The following is a 17909-nucleotide window of genomic DNA, read 5'->3' on the forward strand; positions in this document are numbered from 1 at the left end:
CGGGAGAGCTGCTCGGAAGCGGCCACCGAGGAGTCTTAACCCGTTTTTATGGCCCTGTTAGAGGGGGCCCCGGGGAGCTGCCTTCCCTTATTGTTCCCTCCGCGTTTCATTAACCGCTGGAGCCCCGTCCCCCAGGCTTCTGTTGCTGTCACCCAGGCAGACGACGCCTCATGCTGCCCGCAGAGGCTGCTCGCTGACAGCTGCCCGAGCCGTCTCCCCAATATCTCCGCGAAATCTCTGGGCACGAACCAGGGGCTCCGCTGCAGAATGGCCCGCGCCCCCGGAAGGGAAGTGGGGCCGGGGCCCCGAATCCGGCTCCCCGTTCCTGCTCTGCCGGCACCTCACTGGGTAACCAACCCCCAGCGGAACCCGGCAAGATCCGGGCCCGGCTACAAAACCTTACACCAGATGGCTTCTTGTGTTCCGTTCCTGCTCTGACATGTTAATGTAGAGTGTATGAAATCTCTACATTATGTGTGGTTTCCATACCATCCCAAATTCCTTCCAGATCCCCCAAGTTCCTCCTTCTAGCTCTCCCCAGACCCCCTCCTGGCACCGGGCACTGTCCCCTGCTGTCTGGGAAACACAGCACAGGGCCTCTCTTGGGCCTCCCTTGCCATGTTTTTTGGGACCTCTCCCCTTCTGCCTCTTGCCCCCCACCTTTCTCTCTCCCCAAATCCAACCTGTCTAGTTCCATCGAGTAGCGAGTGCTAATAAGGGATTCCATCTTTCCGTATCTCTGAACCTCGGTTTCAATCTATACAACAAGGCTAATAATAATAATGACCCTCAGTGTTATTATGAAGATCATTTACAGTTTATGCAACCATCTGGCACCACGTCTAAGGTATTTGATAAACGGCTGACATTCTCTAAAATGGACTCATTTAGACATCATTTTCTCTGAACACCTTCTTTGACTCCCACTTCGTGGGGTCCAGTGTTCTTCGGAGCCGGTCGAGGTAATTCATGAGTCTGGCTGTCTGTGCACACTCTCGCATGGATTCGAGTGGTTGGCCCCTGCGCCCCCGAAAGACGTCCGCGTCCTAACCCTGGAAGCTGTGAGGACGCTCTGGGGCACAGCGAGAGGAATTAAGGCCGTAGACTATCGAACTGGAGATGGGAGGTTACCCTGGGTTACCCGACCGCCCAGCGTAATCACGAGCCTCCTTATAACTGAAAGAGGGTGGCAGGAGTGTCAGAAAGAGATGTGAGGACAGAAGCAGAGGTCCGAGTGATGCCACTGCTGCTTTGGGGGTGGAAGGGAGCCAAGGGCCAAGGGACAAAGGCCGCCTCTACGAGCTGGAGCGGGCCGGGGACTGGTTTCCGCCCGCCCCACAGCCTTCAGCAGCACGGCTGACACCTTTTCGCCCGCCAGGCCCATGTCAGACTTCTGATCCCCAGAACTATAAGATAATAAATAACATTGTATTGTTTTAAGCCACTAAATTCGTGACAGCCACTATTTGAAACTAAGACAACTCCTCGCATACGTTTAATTGGCAAGACCATCTAAGTAGTCATTGTTACTTGCAACCATTTACAATTGAGTAACCTGCAGCTCAGAGAAGTTAAGCAATCTGTCCCCAACTGCACAGCTCCTAAATAGCCACCAGATCTTTTGATGCAAGCTACAAAGCGCAAACAAAAACACAAATCGGCTTAAACTATTAAGGGGTTTTATTGGCTCACATAACTGAAAAAAATTCCAGAGGAAGGTCTCGTGAGGAACAGGCAGGGCTTGGTCCACAGCTAAATGGACGACGCGAAGGGTCCATCACTCCTTCCTCTCTTGCCTCTGTGTCCACAGTCCTGGCTTTATTCTCAGGCCACACACGGTGGACCGCAAAGCCCCAGGCTCTCCACTACGGTGATAAAAATGACTCTAGCAGTTCCAGGAGTCACAACTTCACACCCCACGACTTCTGGAGGGAACAAGAAGGCTTCCCTTTCCTAGAAGGCCCAGCAAACATCTTGTGATTCGTTGCTTCTGATTACGTTATTCCCCAGATACTGAGTCCAATAGTGGGTCTGTGGATGGGGAGTGGGGAAGGGCTGAACTGCCCAAACGAAAATCAGAGTGATTTGTGCAGGAGAAGCAGGAAGTGGGTGTCGGATGTCCACAATGCTGGCTGACAAATATCCTGACCACATAGTTTCTGAGTTCAAACGCCACCGTCTCCTGGTAAGATTTTCTGATTTTTTTGGACACGTGGTCACTGTCGTTGTCTATTTACCTCTCAGAGTTCCCCCAGACTAAGGGACGAGCCTAGAGCCATCAGAGAAATAGGGTTAGGACTTGGACATGTGAATCTATAAGGGAGGACACAATTGAACTCCTAGCAGTACTTTTGGAATTTAAGTTCCGATGTCATTTTACCGATGGCGATTCTTTTTCCCTTAGGAAAGGAAATATGGGTCTGAGGAGTAAGAGCCTTTTCTTTCTTTTCTACCTTATGACAGTTCCAAAGATTGTGTTCTGAACCGCAAACCTGCACTGACCTTAACCACCTCCTGGCGACAGACTGAGACTTCTGTGAGTTTCTAAAAACTTTTGAAGTGTGGTCTATTCTTGTTAGCTAGAAGAAAAGACTCTTAACTGCATTCCGCTTAACCAGACGGGCAGATACAAGTCACACGGTTACCTGCCTTGCGTGTACCATGGTCCCCCGGGGCTTTGACTTCCTGTGTAACTTGAAAAAGAAATGTATTGTGAAAACGTCTCTTTGGAGGCTACCACCGTGGTAGGGAAAAAATGCTTAAGATAATCACTCACAGTAGGGACATGAAGTTCCTAAGGGCAAGCTGGAGCTTCAGTAGACGGCTACCGTCATTTCTTGGCTTCTCAGGAAAGGTCTTCTTTCTCTGCCCTTCCCTTGCAAAGTTCTCAGTCTCTCTTTTCAACAGAAACTGAATACATACTAAATTTTTTTATTTTTCAATTGCAGTTGACATACAAGATCAGTTTCAGGTGTACGACCTGGTGATTAGACAATTATGTAACTTATGAAGCGATCACGCCGATAAATCTAGGAACGAGTATTTCAAAAATGTTTCAGAGAACTCAATTATTAGCTTTTCTTTTTAATCTGGTACTGCCAGTTGTACAACCTTGAACGAGTGACTTCATTCATTCACACGACATTTAGTACCTACTCTGTGCCAGGGATCATTTTCCATGCTGGGGACATGCACATGGCTCCTCTCCTCATGGAGTTTATAGTCTAGTGACATGTGGCAGACACGGGCGTTGCCAACCTTACAGGAATTTTGCCTCCCTTGCTGACGGAACTCTAATTTTGTCTGAAAGGCAATGTAACCTGTGCTACGGTCTGGGAGAAAATATTTGCAAACCATGTCTCTGACCAAGGATTGGTATCCAGTTTCGGAGATGTTAGGTCTGAGGTGCCTGTGGGATGTGGAGGCGTCAGTAGGTGCTGGGACGTACATCTCAAGGTTTAGGAGGTGGGTCTGGGTGACAGGTGGACTGGGAAGCATCAGCATATAACTAAAGCCAAAGGACAGGGTGAGAGCGGCTGGGGGAAATGGAGAGAGGAGGGGCAAGGGCAGGGCTGGGGGCTGGATTCAGTACCCGGTGCACTGAGGCTGGGTGGGAGAGGCCTGCAGAGGGACCGAGATGGCGCGCCCTTGGAGACAGGCAGAAAAGAGAACAAGAGTCTGAGGTCACAAAAGCTGATATTTCTCAACGAGGGGAGCGAGCAGGCCGAGCAAGGACTGAGAAAGGCGGAGTTATGGCAGACTTCGGGCAGAGAGGCACCGCTGGCGGTGGAAGGCGGGCTGCGGCGGGATAAGGAGTGGGAGGGGAAGGGCGAGCACGGCAGCTGTCCCCGCAAAGCTGGCTGCCCGCGGCAGATAAGGCGGTGGGGACGCAGGGGCGGGCGAGGCGGGCGCACGGAGAGGCGCGTGGCGACCGCTGCCGGGAGGGAGCAGCAAGCGGAGACCGAAGCTCCCGGAGCGCCAGGAAGACGCGTTCCGTGCAGCCGCCACCGAACACCCCACTTGGCCTCGGCCTCGGCCACAACCGGCCACGAGGCCGCGCCAAGCCGCGGCCCCCGCGAGGAGGCGCCTTCCCGCTAGCTCCGCCCCTGCTCTTTCTTTGTTTCCACGTCCAGAGGTCTCGCGAGAGCTGAACGGCAAATCCCGCGAGCGCAGATCCGGGCCGGCACTGCGGCTCTCGCGGTGTTTGCGCGAGACTGCGCCCTTCCTTCCTCTCCGGCCCGTCGGCCGCCTTCCTCCCCTTCCCCGCCCGGCGGCCTCCTCCTTCCCCGCGGGCCCCTCCCCGCGGGCTAATATGGTCTCCAGCGATGGACGCCCCAAGTGCAGGTCAGTTTCCGTCCGCCGCCCGGCGCCGCGGCCCTCCGGCCCTTGCCTGGAGTCGCTCGGCCGGCGTCCGGGCCTCAGGCTCGAGCCGCTTTCCCGAGCCTGCCCGCCGGGCCCGCTGCACACTCGGGCCGCGAGCGTCCCGCCGTGACCCCCGGGCCGTCCGCCCCCCTCCGCCTGGGGCCCCGCTGTCTCCGCAGCCGCGCTGGGGTCGGGGGCGGCCCGCGTCCCCTCAGCGCCCCCCTTCGTAAGAGATCGGGGCGGGGGCCGGGGTCTCCCGCAGCCTGTTGTTTGTTCCGCTGTCCAGCCTTGCGCCCCTCCCTCCCCCCCTCGGCCTCGGCCAGCGGTCAAGGCCGATCGCTGGTCCGACAGTGCCCGGACCGCGTCTTGCAGCGCTGGGCCTCGACCCCAGTGCGCCGCTGTCTCCCCTCTAAAAGGAAGAGAGAAACGCTGTGGCTTCTGCAAGTGGACTGTGCTTTTCTCTTCTCGGCCCGCCGGCCTGACACTGTCGAGGGTCCTGCCCACCCACGACAATGAGTCTGCACAAAAGATGGCAAGGTCTTGTCCCTTGAGGCGGCTTCCCCGTCACTTCCTGAATCTATAAGACGTTAGGGGCGGGGGCACATTTCAGATGAGACCCCCCCAGGTCTTTGACTTTATGGTTCAGCTTCAGTTCGTGCCAGACCGGAGAGACATGTCTCTTTTAGAGAGAATCTGCTCATTTGCCCAAATATTTTGTCGTTTGCGTCTTTCCTCAGTCTCAAGACCTATTGAGGTCTTACCTGTTAAGTTTTTTGTTTGGTTTTGTTTGGTTTTGTCTAGGTTGTTGAATGCTCTGCCAAAATCTTGTCTCCTGAATCTTAAAAAAAAAAATCAGTCCCTCCAACAAAATTGTGGTGTTCTGAAATTGTTCTGTCTGTACTTTTGAAATATTCAGGACACGTCTTCCCCAAACACGCCCATACGTCATTTAAATCATTCTCATTGTCCGTTTTCAGGTATTCTCTGTTATCACGTCTCAGGAATTAATTGTCAGTTTTTTCTTGATAAGAGCCATGGTTTAGAGCAGTACTGTCCAATACAGTGGACGATAGCCACGTGTGACTGTTCAAATTAAAATTATTTAAAATTAAATAAAATTAACGATTCAATTCCTCAGTCTTAGCCACGTTTCAGATACTCATTAGCCACATGTGGTTAATAGCTACCTTACTGGACAGTGCAAATATAGACTATTTCCATCACTGCGGAAAATTCTGTTGGACAAAGCTGGTATTCTCACTTTGAAAGGGTACTTTGTAACTGTTTAATGAAAGTACAATTTTTTTTTTCAGGATACATCTTTGAGTACCTTATTGAGACATTAAACGACAGTTCACACAAGAAGTTCTTCAATGTACCTAAACTTGGAGGCACCAAGTATGGTAATGTTGCTTAAATTTTCCTGGGTTTATTTAGTTTCTAATGATAAAAATGTGTTTGTTGAGCAAGCTGAAGAAATTTTATGTCTGTTCCTACCATGTTGTAACAGGTACACCTACACGCATCTCTGACATTTTAAATGTTCTTCTTGGGTCAATTTTGTTTCAGAAAGATGTAAGCCTATACCTTAACTTCTCATTTAAAAATCTTAAATTAAGCAATGGGTCTCTCCCCACCCCTAAAGAAACCACTACAATTAATTTAAAAAAAAAAAACTGATGATATTCTACAGCTATTAAACGTACGTTTTAATTTTTCAAATGAGCAATGCCCGCAATTCTTAACTGCCATCCATTGACTAGGAATCATCAGCAGGGCCTGCTGATCTGAGCTGTTTGCCAGTACTGGGCATGGTTTGCCCAGACCTGTACGCCAGCACTTTTGGCAGATATTTGCAGGCACCTGATCAGTCAGACCTTACCGAGGTCTCAGAAGACTGAATTTGGCTGAACCCGAGGGTATTGGATGGAAATCATAGCTTTATTGACAGTCGAGTGACTTTCTCAACCAGGCAAATGAAGGAAAGACCTATTTGGAAGAGTGATTATTATTTTCAGACTTCTTAGTGAAAACTTCTTGAAAACATAAACGTCAAATGTGTTGCAATCAGTTTTGGAGGGAGCTTTTGTTTATCTTTTTTTTTTTTTTAATTATAATTTTTGCATCATTTAAGAAGATTGCTTTTGTGATTTTTCTGTAGACTTTCATGGATTTGACTATTCTAGACTGCCACCAGCATTGTTTTCTCATACTTACTGAGAAGATTTAGATGTTTTGGAGTACCTTAGAAGATCCCTGTCTTAGAATTTCGTCACCATTTACAAACAAACAGGTCACCAAAGAGAGCATTTTCCTTCACCTTGCGTGTGTAACTGCAGTGGTTTGTGTTAAGAGAACCTGGCTGTTTTCATGGTCCCATTTGTCTGCATTCACATTTATGCTACCCCTCCGTGGTGAAGAGTTCGTGTTAATTTTGAAAAGGAGACAGCTAAATTGGTTATGTACAAGAAAAATCTTTTATTTCTCCTTACTTCTCCCAAATATCTAGTGAGTCTGACCTGGAGCTTTCTTAACCCACGTTTTATAGCTTAATAAAGTAAAGTTGCATATAGGAGGGTATTTTTAAAATTGAGTATAAAAGTTCTTTCTATGGAAACGTGCCTACTTAAAGATACCCCCTTTCCCAAACGCAGGAAATCAGTAGGAAACTATGAAAATAACTGGAAAATGCATCGAAAGAGGGTGATCGATAATGTGAAAGCTAGATTATCTGAAAATACTCCGCCACGGGCATCTGCGCATGACAGAGTTCCCGAGTGCCGGGGCTTTAGAGCCATGATGTGTACAGTGTAGGGCACCCCTAAGTCTCAGTGCTTTCAGAACAGATTTGATTTTAAAACTCTGGTTGTTACCAACTTCTCCCTATTTATTAATAACTCTGCTGTGTGTGCGTAACGTTTAAATTTTGATGCAGGCTTGTTATATAGAGTTGTTGGATTGAAAGCGTGCTGCTTCCTCCCCCTCATCGTACGTTTTTCTTTTTATACTTTTACCGTATATTTTCTGTTTCAGTCTTTACTCTTGAATATAAGGAACAAAAAATCACTTAACTCAGCGTCAAGTAAAGAAGACGTTGCAGTTTTCAGACATCCAAAGACAAAGGAAGAAAGCGGTCAGGCGTCATCGAAACCAGAGTTTCTAAGCCAGAGGCCATCCTGTTTGTCACTCGAAGGCTGCCTGGTCTCTTTATGCCTGTCTCTTTTTTAATACCTGCTCTCCAGTCTGCTGTCTGCAGCCCCTTTTACTTAACTCATTTTGGGTAACGTCCAGCAGAGCTACTGCTGGCCATTCTTTGTGTGTCCTGATTTGCTTACCAGCCAGTTAAGACTGCCTCTAGGTCAGCGGTCCCCAACCTTTTTGGCATCAGGGACCAGTGCTTCTATAAGACTCTAATGCCTGATGATCTGAGGTGGAGCTGAGGCGGTGATGCTGGTGCTGGGGAGCGGCTGCAGATACAGAGGAAGCTTCGCTGCCTCACCCACTGTTCACATCCTGCTGTGTGGCCTGGTTCGTAACAGGCCACAGAGCGGTACCGGTCCACAGCCCGGGGTTTGGGGACCCCTGCCCTAGATGACTTGTCCACCTACTGTATTAACCTAGCTTGGCAGGGCTTGGCAGGCATCTATTGCAGGCCCGGCTATCTCGACAAAGTTCCGAGCTTTCAAATCTTGTCTGTTCCTTGGACTCTGGAAAGGGTCGTGAGTTGGGGTAAGCGATGAAGTGGCTTGCTTAGAATATTTACACACAGTACGTAACTTTTTAAGGGTTGCCCTCACCTAACATTCTATTCCATGTACTGCACGAACTCACCACATTTTGTTCAAGGCTCTGTGGTTTTAACTGCTTTCGTCGACACTCTGTTCTAGGTGAGGCCTTCTGGCAGTAAAGAATAGACACTCCTGACTCAGATGCTGGAAGGTTCGTTGTGTGACATAAAGCCCCCAGGCTGGTGAAATGGGGCTGTATCTGTAAAAGGGCAGTGGGCCAGGGCTGAGGAAGCACTTGACTTTTTCTTTCGGGGCTTCACATTCCTACCCACTCTATCCGTGTGCTCCCTCTGCCTTCCTGCGGACAAGCCTCTAACTACACACGGTCCCCGCCGGCTACCCCAGCCCCCGGCTTAGCTCTCAGCACCTTTCCTGTGCAGTCTGTGTCCTGCTTGCAGATCCCTGGGTGATGAATCTCATTGTCTGTCGCAGTGTATTTTCTCTCCAGGCTGTCGGTCTTGGCTCTCGCTTCGGTGCTGTACCAAGTTGGTGCTGGGACACTGAGGACTGTGCGTGTCATGGGGGCAAACAGCGCCCAGCTCCGTGCGTACCAGCGGTGCGTGAGCGGAGGCTTTCACCAGCGGCAGACCCTCTTCCTCGTTTCCTCTATGTTTGTTAGTGAGTCAAAAAATCTTTGGCAAGAATATGTTTTTCTTCTGCCACCTTAGACTCTGCCGTGGCCGTGTATGGTAAAATAGGTCAGAGTTTTTAAGTGGGAATCAGTCTCGTTCACCCTGGTGCTGGTTAGAGACAGGTCGAGGGTTACAGGGCCTTTAGGACCGTTTCTTGTCGTAGGTTCCCAGTCCCCTGCCCCTGCTTCTCAGTCTGGACCTAGAGGTTCCCTGGGGCTTTGGGCCCACCGGGAGCATCTGCCTGGAGCATCTGCATGCTTTCCTTCCTTCAGTCTGCGGTATTTCTGTCTCATTAGTTTTTCTACAGTCCGCTCACCAGCCAGTTAGTGTTGATTTCCTCTGCGGGTCATTCCTTCATCCATGTTTAAACCTGGAATTTCCACTTTTTAAAATGTCAGCCCTCGTGCGTTCTGTCTTCGCTGCATTGCCGTGTGACAGGCAGGGAGGGGAGTCTCCTCGCCCCTTTACAGAGAGGAAGAAAGCGAGTCTAGGAATCTGAGTAATTTGCCTCCAGTCACTTATTTTATAAGTGAGGAATTTGGTCCTAGACTCTTATCTTCAGATTTCAGACCGTTACTTCCTGCCTCAATAGCGTCGTTTCCCAGCTTGCTGATGGCAGTGGGAAAGCGGCTAGCATTTGTTATTTACTGTGTCCATTCTCTAAGACAAGGTCTGTCGTCATCTGCCTGGCCAGGGTCCCACTACCAAGTGCTGTGACCTACCTCCTAAGTGGTGGAGGAGAAGCTTAAACAAAAATCTGTGATTCTGAGGCCCTCGCTTGTCAAACCTGTCACAGGGGCCTTGCCTGCTCAGGCGTACAAGGAGTGGAGGGGCCACCCAAGCGAGGTCGGTGGCCCTGCTTGGGATCGTGGCAAGCGCGAAGGGGCAGGTCGGTCTGCTGCGTTCCCGCGAGAATGTGAGGTCAGCGTTGTGACACTTCCTGATCTTTACCTTAAGCTGGAAATTGGGATTTTCTCGTGAAATGTTTCTGGTTTTTCAGTGTTAACAGTTAAGTTTTAAAATCTTAAAACTGTGTAGAACAAACAAACCACGTCAGCAGGCAGACAGACAGCTCTGCGCCGAGAGGGGCTGCGTGGCCTCACGTCAGTGGCAGCCGCTGGCCTTGCACGGCGGGGTCTGCAGCCCCGGCCTTCCGAGCCCGCTGCCTCCGCACACGCTCGCAGACCCTCCGCGTCCCTCTGCAGAGCCCAAACCACCTGCCGCGTGCTCCACTGAGCAGTTGACCAAAGGTTATCTGTTGTTATCAGCTCCTCTCAGAAGTGCGATAACGCAAATTATACTTTCCCAGTTTTAGGTTACCAGCTGGTCCTGGTTGCCACATGTCTTTTTGATGACCTGTCTGGATGTGTAGAATTCTAGAAATTCCTGGTTAGAAGAGGCAGAATGAATCCAGTCTGCTTTTCTGCTTGGTGCGTATTCGACAGCACTGTTTCATTCGTTCGTGGAACAGATACCGAGCACCCACGCGTTTCTGGCAAATGGAACACAGCTGCGGTAGCATCCGTGTGCGGAGACGTCGGTGGGACACGTCGAGTGCAGTTAGCATGGCATACGTTGCAGGGGTCTCAGCTCAGTCGGGAGGTAGCGCCGGACATTTGATACGCATCACCGTGACACACAGCAGCGCCCCCTCGTCCACGGCTTCCCTGTCTGCGGTTTCAGTTACCCGTGGTCAGTTGCGGCTCCAAAATACTAAATGGAAAATTCCAGAAATAAACAATTCATAGGTTTTAAATTGCATGCCGTTCTGGGTGGTGTGCTGTCCTGCTCCACTTCTCCCGGGACGTGAATCATCCCTCTGTCCAGCGTCTCCATGACAGAGTCGCTGCTCAGCAGTCACCGAGTAGCCGTCTTGGTCATCGCAGTATTGCCATGCTTGTGTTCAGGTCGCCCGTATTTTTTAATGGTCCCAAAATGCAAGAGGAGTAACTCTGGCCATTCAGATAAACCAAAGAGAAGCCGTAAAGTACTTTAAGTGAAAAGGTGAGCATTTTCAGCTTAGTAAGGGAAGAAAAAAATCGTATAAAGTTGCCAAGATCGAGGGCGGGAACGAAACTTCTGTCTGGAAATCGCCTGACTCACGAGTGGAGCTTTACGGTGGGTGTGCGCATGGGAGGGACCAGAGTCCGCGCTTTCAGGCATCCCCTGGGGGTCTGGGCACGTCACTGCCGCAGTGCGGGGGCTGTGATCGTGCGATGTGGGGGAACCGAGTGGCACTACGGGCTGACGGGCCCGCGGGGGCACAGGCCTGGGAGGGGCCAGACCTTGTTGCAGAAGGCGCGGCCCAGCCCACGACACGACTGGATGGCAGGCAAGGCAGGGCCGGGCCGCCAGCAGTGGGTGGCATGTGACGAGACAGTGGGTGATGGCCGGGCCAGGAGCTCCACGGTGAGTCCCAAGTCAGTAGTACCCGCAGGTGTCACTTTGGAAAAGGTGAGGAAGAGGGTGCACTGGTTTTCTGAGACGGTGTCACGTCGGCCCAAGCGCGTGGCGCCCAGCAGCCGAGCACGTCTGTGGCTCTCATGGCTCCACGCGTCAGGACTTCGAGCTTGGCTCGGTGGGACCGCTGTGGCACGGGTCTCACCAGGTCACAGCAGGTGGCGGGCATCTGAGGGCCCAGTGGGGGTGGAGCGTCTGCCTCGAAGGCGGCCTTGCATGGCGGGCGTGTGCTCAGTGGCGGCGCAGGGGCCTCGGTCCTGTGTGGCTGTCTTCGCGCGGGCTTCTGGCCTCCCGGAGTGAGCAGCCACGGAGGAAGGCTGACCTGAAACATCGTGGTCACTTAGCCTCAGCAGCCACACACTGCCATCTCTGCCACAGGCCATGGGTCACGCAGATAGCCAGCCGACCTTCAGTGCAGAAGGGCGCGTGACAGCATGGGGGCCGGGCGGTGCGGGTTGCTGCGGTCGCCCTGGAGGCTGGCTGCCTCTGGGAGGAACAAGAAGCCAGCTGTGTGTGTGTGTGTGTGTGTGTGTGTGCACCTTTCCGCGCCGCTGGCATCTGATTGTGCATCGAGTCTGTGGAGCGTTCCGTTACCATTGTGGGTTATTTTTCTCCTTATATCGCTCTTATTTGACAATTGCTTTTTAATATGTAATTTTCAAATAGTAGTTAAAACGCCAGTAAGACCACTTATCGTTCTATTTAAACATTTCCTTCTGTAATTCCTCTTGATTTTGGACGCTTCATTATGTTTTTGACTGAGGGACGGGTGGAAACTATACTCGTTAAGTACCTACCATTTTAAAATTTTATTTTATATTAGTTTCCGGTATATAGCACAACGGTTAGACATTTGTATAACTTATGAAGCGATCCCCCCAGTAAGTCTGGTGCCCACCTGGCACCATACATAGTGATTACAGGGTTATCGACCACATCCCCTGTGCTGGGCTTCGCATCCCCGTGACTGTTTTGTACCTACCGATTGGTACTTCTCAACCCCTCACCTTTTTCACCCAGCCCCTCAATCCCCCCCTTCTCATGTGCCAGTCACCAGTTTGTTCTCTGTGTCTGTGAGTCTTTTTGTTTTATCTGTTTATTATTTTGTTCTTTAGATTCCAATACAAGTGGAATCATTAAGTCCCTGCTATTTGTCGTGAGATGTCTGAGGGTTTTACGTGTACTAGACAGATGACGAGGTCAGGTATTCTTCACATCCCTGTCAGGTGGCTGACACTTGAAAATGAGAAAGTGCAGCATTTCTGAGTCGCTTTCCAAAGGTCATGCCCGTAGTAAATGGCAGGTGCAGGCTTTGAATCTAGTTTCTGATTATGTGGTTTTTCATCCACTTTACTGACACTTTGTTCCTCTTTAATTTCTCTGGGTTAAAATTTTCAAGCATAAAACTAGAGAGAGAATACTATACGGACCCACGATGTATTTGTCAGCCAGTTAGCAACATTTTGCCAGTTTTTTGTTTCAGATATTCCATTTTTAACCTGAAAATATACTTTAGTATACACTTCTGATGTATGAGAACATTGAAAACAGACCGTGATTTCGGTGCCTTTGTTCTGCCTAACAAAATTAACAGAAATTCCTTAATATGATCTGTAACCCGGTTCATCTTGACGTTTCTCTGGTTGTCTCGAAAATGTATTTTTACAGCTTTTTTTTTCGCACAGTATCCAAACAGGATCACACATAGCATTGGTTGTTAGGTCTCGAATCTCTTAAAAATCTGTAGCGTCCCTCATCTCTCCCTTTTCCACGCCATTTCATGTGGAAGGAACTGGGCTCTTTATTGTGGGTCTGACCGATGGCTTCTCTGTGGTTTCATTTACTGTTGCACTGTCCCCCACATTTCCCGTAGCCGGGCATTAGAGCGAGGTGTTTGATTAGATTCAGGTTGACTTACGTATGATTTTATTTGTGCAAGAACACCTTGGAGTTGGTGCTTCTACTTCCTGTTCCATCTGAAGGCTCTCGAGGTCCACTTTTGGTGATGCTGGGCGGGTATAGTTGTCTCGAGCTTGGTCCAGCCACCAGAGGCTCCCCTTTCCCGCGTCACCTAACGATTGTAGCGCCCACTTAAACGACCATTCTCAATGTCCGTTCTTCCTTAGGTGTTGCATTTGGCCATTTTTCTAATTACATCATTTCTTTTACATTTCTTAGCTGTAATTCTTCTATAATGAGGAACTTTCCCTTAACTATTTCATTACAAAAAATCAGGAAGGACAGGATTCCTGATTGATTTTTCTCCCCTTTGTCAGTTTTCAGGGTAATGAGTTGCTCTAGCAACTTCCATCGGTGATCGATGAAGGGTTTTCAGAGTCATTATGGACTCAAGGCTATTTATATACTTGATGCATTTCAGTGAGTTACGGTCATCATTCATCGTGATGTTCAGATTGATCCATTAGTGTCCCCATTAGTCCTTGATAACTTCTTTGGTTGCTGACTCAAGATGGTCCAGGTTTACTCCGTGCAGACCCTTTCCTGAGCCGTTTCTCGAAGGCTGGTTTTTTAAAATGGGAAATAGTATTTAGAAACAGCAGGCTGAGTCGTTAGGCATTATTACTATTGTTTAGTCATTGCCCCAGGTAGGAAATACATATTTTTAAGAAAAAAATAAATCATGTTTGTACCCGTGATTCCAACTGAAACGTGTTTTTTTTTTAACTCAGCTGCTCTGATTTCATACTCGTACATTGTTACTCTTGAAAATCTTGGTTCACAGTCACAGTAACAGAAGTATTTTTTATTTTCTTGACATCATGTACCTGATGGTTTCAGAATTACAATATCAGTATAAATGCCTGAATCTTTTTGCCCTTGGTGCATGTCGTGCCAGGGAGGTACAGCCAAAACGCTGTGAACATATACTAAGATTTTCATTTTATCCTTTTATTGTCCTAGGTGGAAAGTGTATATCATTGTGTTATTTTAAGTGTTTTAATTACGGGTGTAATATTTAATAACATATAACATTATGTACTTCGTATTTGACAGTGCGTGTCATAAGCCTTGCGCTCCGAGCGTTTGCGCTGCGTCTCCTCGTAGCGATGGAGTCAAGGTCACGCCTCGTCGCAGAGGTCTGCCTTCCTCCGAACGGCTGCGCAGCGGCCCACGGGCGCACCCCGCAGTTCAGTCCCTCTGCGTCCAGAGGGAACGCTTTCCCGTGGCAGCCTCTGGAGTGAGAATGTGACGTGGCGGAAGTTTTTAGAATATTGAAATGTTACCCTGTGGTTTTCTAAAACTAGTCTTCAGGAGTGAATGACAGTTTTCGTGAAATGAATTTTCTTCATCTAAGCACCCTGATTTACTTATCAACTTGAACCATTTTGATGGAAATCTTTTAAGTCTATTACAAACTTTTACACAGTTTAACCATATTTTGCCATAATAGAGATGTCTCATTATTGTATTTCATTTTACCTTTCTGTGTTTTTAAGTTTTTTCTGTCTTTTCTGAACGTTAACTTGTATTCGTTGGTCTCGTGTGCAAAGGGTTTATCTCTGCCTCTTCGGGGCTCTGGCTTACGCACAGGATCGTCAGATTGAACACGAATGGTGTTTTATTCCACATTCACTAGACGAAAATTTTTCCATCATAAAGAAAATCCTGCATCTGTGTCTTTACCTAACTTTTTGCTGTGGTAAACTTTACAGTGCATAGTTATGACCGCTCCTTTAGTAATGGTACTGTTTTCTCTTGGTTTCTTCTTGACCTAGACGTTCTGCCTTACTCGATACGGGTCCTGTTGGAAGCTGCTGTGCGAAATTGTGACGGCTTTTTAATGAAAAAGGAAGATGTCATGAACATTTTAGACTGGAAAACCAAACAAAGCAATGTTGAAGTGCCCTTTTTCCCTGCCCGTGTTCTTCTTCAAGATTTCACGTGAGTGATCGATTTCTTTTTGATGGATGAATTTTCAGCCTTCCGCTTTTAAAATTCAGCCTCCCTGCTGGTCGGCTCCATTGTTTTTTAATATCGAAGATTAGTTTATAAATTTAAAAAAATTGCCCTTTCTAAGCTGAAGCAATTCTTTAAAAATCAAGCATTTGTTTCTTGTACCATTTATCAAAAAACTACATTTGCTTAACTGCCTGCTTGTTGTCTCCACGGAGCTAATAGGCTTTTATCAGAGTCCACGTGCCCAAAACTCGATCGGCCCACGCACCTCACCTCTTACTTTCCACGCCTTTTCCGTCACAGTAAATGACCCACTAGTCTCCTGTTTGTTTAGGACACAGTCTGGGAGTCGACCTTGATTCCTCCTTTCCTTCATACGTAATCCAGTCTGTCTTCAAGTTCTGTCAGCTCTACCTTTGAAATACGTCTGACGTCCAGGTGCGGACATCTCCACCACTGTCACCTTGGTCGCAGTCCCAGTCTCTCAGCTGGTGTCCCTGCTCCCACACTTGCAGTCTGTGGTCTTTTCTTAGTATGTTAAAATGTTAACCGAGGTTGTAGCGTTCCCTCGTAGACCAGTTGGCTTCCGTCAGCCTCGGAATAAAATCCGCACTCTCCACCACAGCCTGAACGACGTCGTCTGGTCTGGCTGTCCAGGGAGTAGCCTTCAAAGAGTTCGGCCTTAGCTGCGTTTGAGGGAGGCGTAGGAGTTCGCCGGACGAGTAGGCGCGCGGCCTTCCCGCACCCACGGGGGTTGGGTGTGAGTGCCGCTGTCGCGGTAGTCAGGGCGCTGTTCTGTGACTACTGCTTCATCTTCCCGCTCCTTCTCGAGAGCAGGAACCGTCTCTTATTTGGACTCTGCCTTTGGTGTGGAGCAGTGAAGGCATTTCAGAAACATGTTACTTAGTTCGCTTCAGCTGCTTATCTTTGGAGCAGCGAGAAGGGGCCGGGGTGGTGGGGCTGGAGCCAGGGAAAGGGAAAGGGTGTCAACATTGAGGGCAGGAGAAAAAGTTCCACTGGCCGTTCCCCTGAAGTCCTCTTGTTCCCCTGAAAGTCATCTCTTGTGTTATTTTTGGCACATCTACCCCTGAGCGCTCAAGTTCTCGGATGACATTTATTATAATTCTCATTAAACTAGGACACGTCCAACTGTGGGTACCAAGTACATTATCAAACACGAATGCAAACTAAGAAGGGACACTTTTAATACAAGAGAATGGGTAGCTGCATGTGAATAATTCTAGTCTATGTAAAATAGCAAATAGAGCTCCAATTTGGTAATTTTCCGTTTTGCAGTGGAATACCGGCAATGGTGGATTTTGCTGCTATGAGGGAGGCAGTGAAAACTCTCGGAGGCGACCCTAAGAACGTCCACCCCGCCTGTCCGACGGATCTCACGGTTGACCACTCTTTACAGATCGACTTCAGTAAATGGTACTTTAATACAGACGCGGTAAAGACAGCCGTGCTGGCCGACAGCCGGCGCTGGAGGCGTGTGGCGCAAAGGGAGTAGAGATCATTTATGCAGAGTGAAATAGCCTACGCTTAGTACTGGCTAAGACAGAAAAGGAAAAACTGGTAGGAAGTTTTGCGTATTAAGTTTTTTTTTTTTTAACTTAGTCTGAACCGAAGGTTATTTTCGCGTTTGTATGTTTCTGCCACCATTTTTGATTGCCATGTGCGGTAAGCCTAGAACCTGCGTTTGGAGTGACTGTCAGATTCAGGCTTTGTCCTTTTTGCCTAACCGACTTTCCTTCCGGAGAAACTAAACATGTGAGCCGGGAATGTCTTTAATCAGTGGTTGAAAACACAGCTCACCAAAGCTGTTGTCCTTCCACTGAAGTAAATGTCTTTTATCTAAAGGTCCCTGTGACCAAGGTCTGGCAGAAGACATGATGATGTTGTCATGCACTTGCTGTTTTTTACATTCCTTGGAGTACTGGAATTAGATTGCAATTTATCACGGTCATTAGATGAAAAAATCGTTAGATGAAAAAAATCTACTTGGGTACTTGCTGAAAATTATTTACGTCGTTACGGAAGTATATGGAAACGATTTTATTGGCACTCAGAATTGTTTTCACCTCCATCAATTTAAATGGCCTGTGTCTGGGTTTTGGTGGTCTGATGGCTTTGGAGCCCTGGGAACAACATTCAGTCACTTGCAGATGGCATCGCTAGTGTGCGATTTTGGAGAGCTGCGTCTCCGTCACTGTTAACTGGTTTTGTCTCCTCTTGTGGAACGATAGTGCAATACAGAATGCTCCAAATCCCGGAGGCGGCGACGTGCAGAGGGCAGCCAGGCTCTCCCCACTGAAGGCGCAGCCGCGGAAGCTCCCCTGCAGAGGCCAGACCGCCTGTCGCGGGTCCTGCACCTCCGGAGAGGGCCGCGGCCCGGGGCGGGCCCCGTCGCAGATCGAGAACACGCCCGCGCTCTGCCCTTTCCATCTGCAGCCAGTGCCTGAGTACGGGACTTTCTCTTTCTCAGGGCCAGGGTATCTTTCAGTGAGGGGCATCGCGTGTGTGCCGCCACCCCCACTCCTGTTACATCGCCGTCATACTCACTGTGCTGCATTAGGGATGGACACGGAGCTCCCGTTGTCCCCACAGAAGCAGTTATTGCCATGGTAGTCTCTGATACCGGCATCTGTTCCTGTTCCTGAGGAAGAAAACCTTCAGATTTTTCTGTAAATATAATTTTTGTGACTGATGTAGGCAGGAAAATGGTGCCACATCTTAAACTGTGAAT

The 17909-nt window shown here is 49.0% G+C and overlaps 1 protein-coding gene across 1 annotated transcript in view; it reads left to right on the forward strand.

Annotated features, from left to right (window-relative positions):
* Positions 1-4185: 4185 nt before the first annotated feature.
* The window catches only part of IREB2 (iron responsive element binding protein 2), a 33020-nt gene continuing 19296 nt past the window's right edge, over positions 4186-17909 (forward strand). Inside the window, exons 1-5 of the mRNA XM_039858337.1 lie at positions 4186-4344; positions 5676-5765; positions 14980-15145; positions 16457-16594; positions 17410-17625. Of these exons, the coding sequence (XP_039714271.1) occupies positions 4326-4344; positions 5676-5765; positions 14980-15145; positions 16457-16594; positions 17410-17625 (629 nt within the window). The 5' untranslated portion in view covers positions 4186-4325. The remainder of the gene's footprint in view (positions 4345-5675; positions 5766-14979; positions 15146-16456; positions 16595-17409; positions 17626-17909) is intronic.

Source organism: Pteropus medius, unplaced genomic scaffold (assembly GCF_902729225.1).
Source record: "Pteropus medius unplaced genomic scaffold, Ma_sr-lr_union100, whole genome shotgun sequence".
Lineage (NCBI taxonomy): Eukaryota > Metazoa > Chordata > Mammalia > Chiroptera > Pteropodidae > Pteropus > Pteropus medius.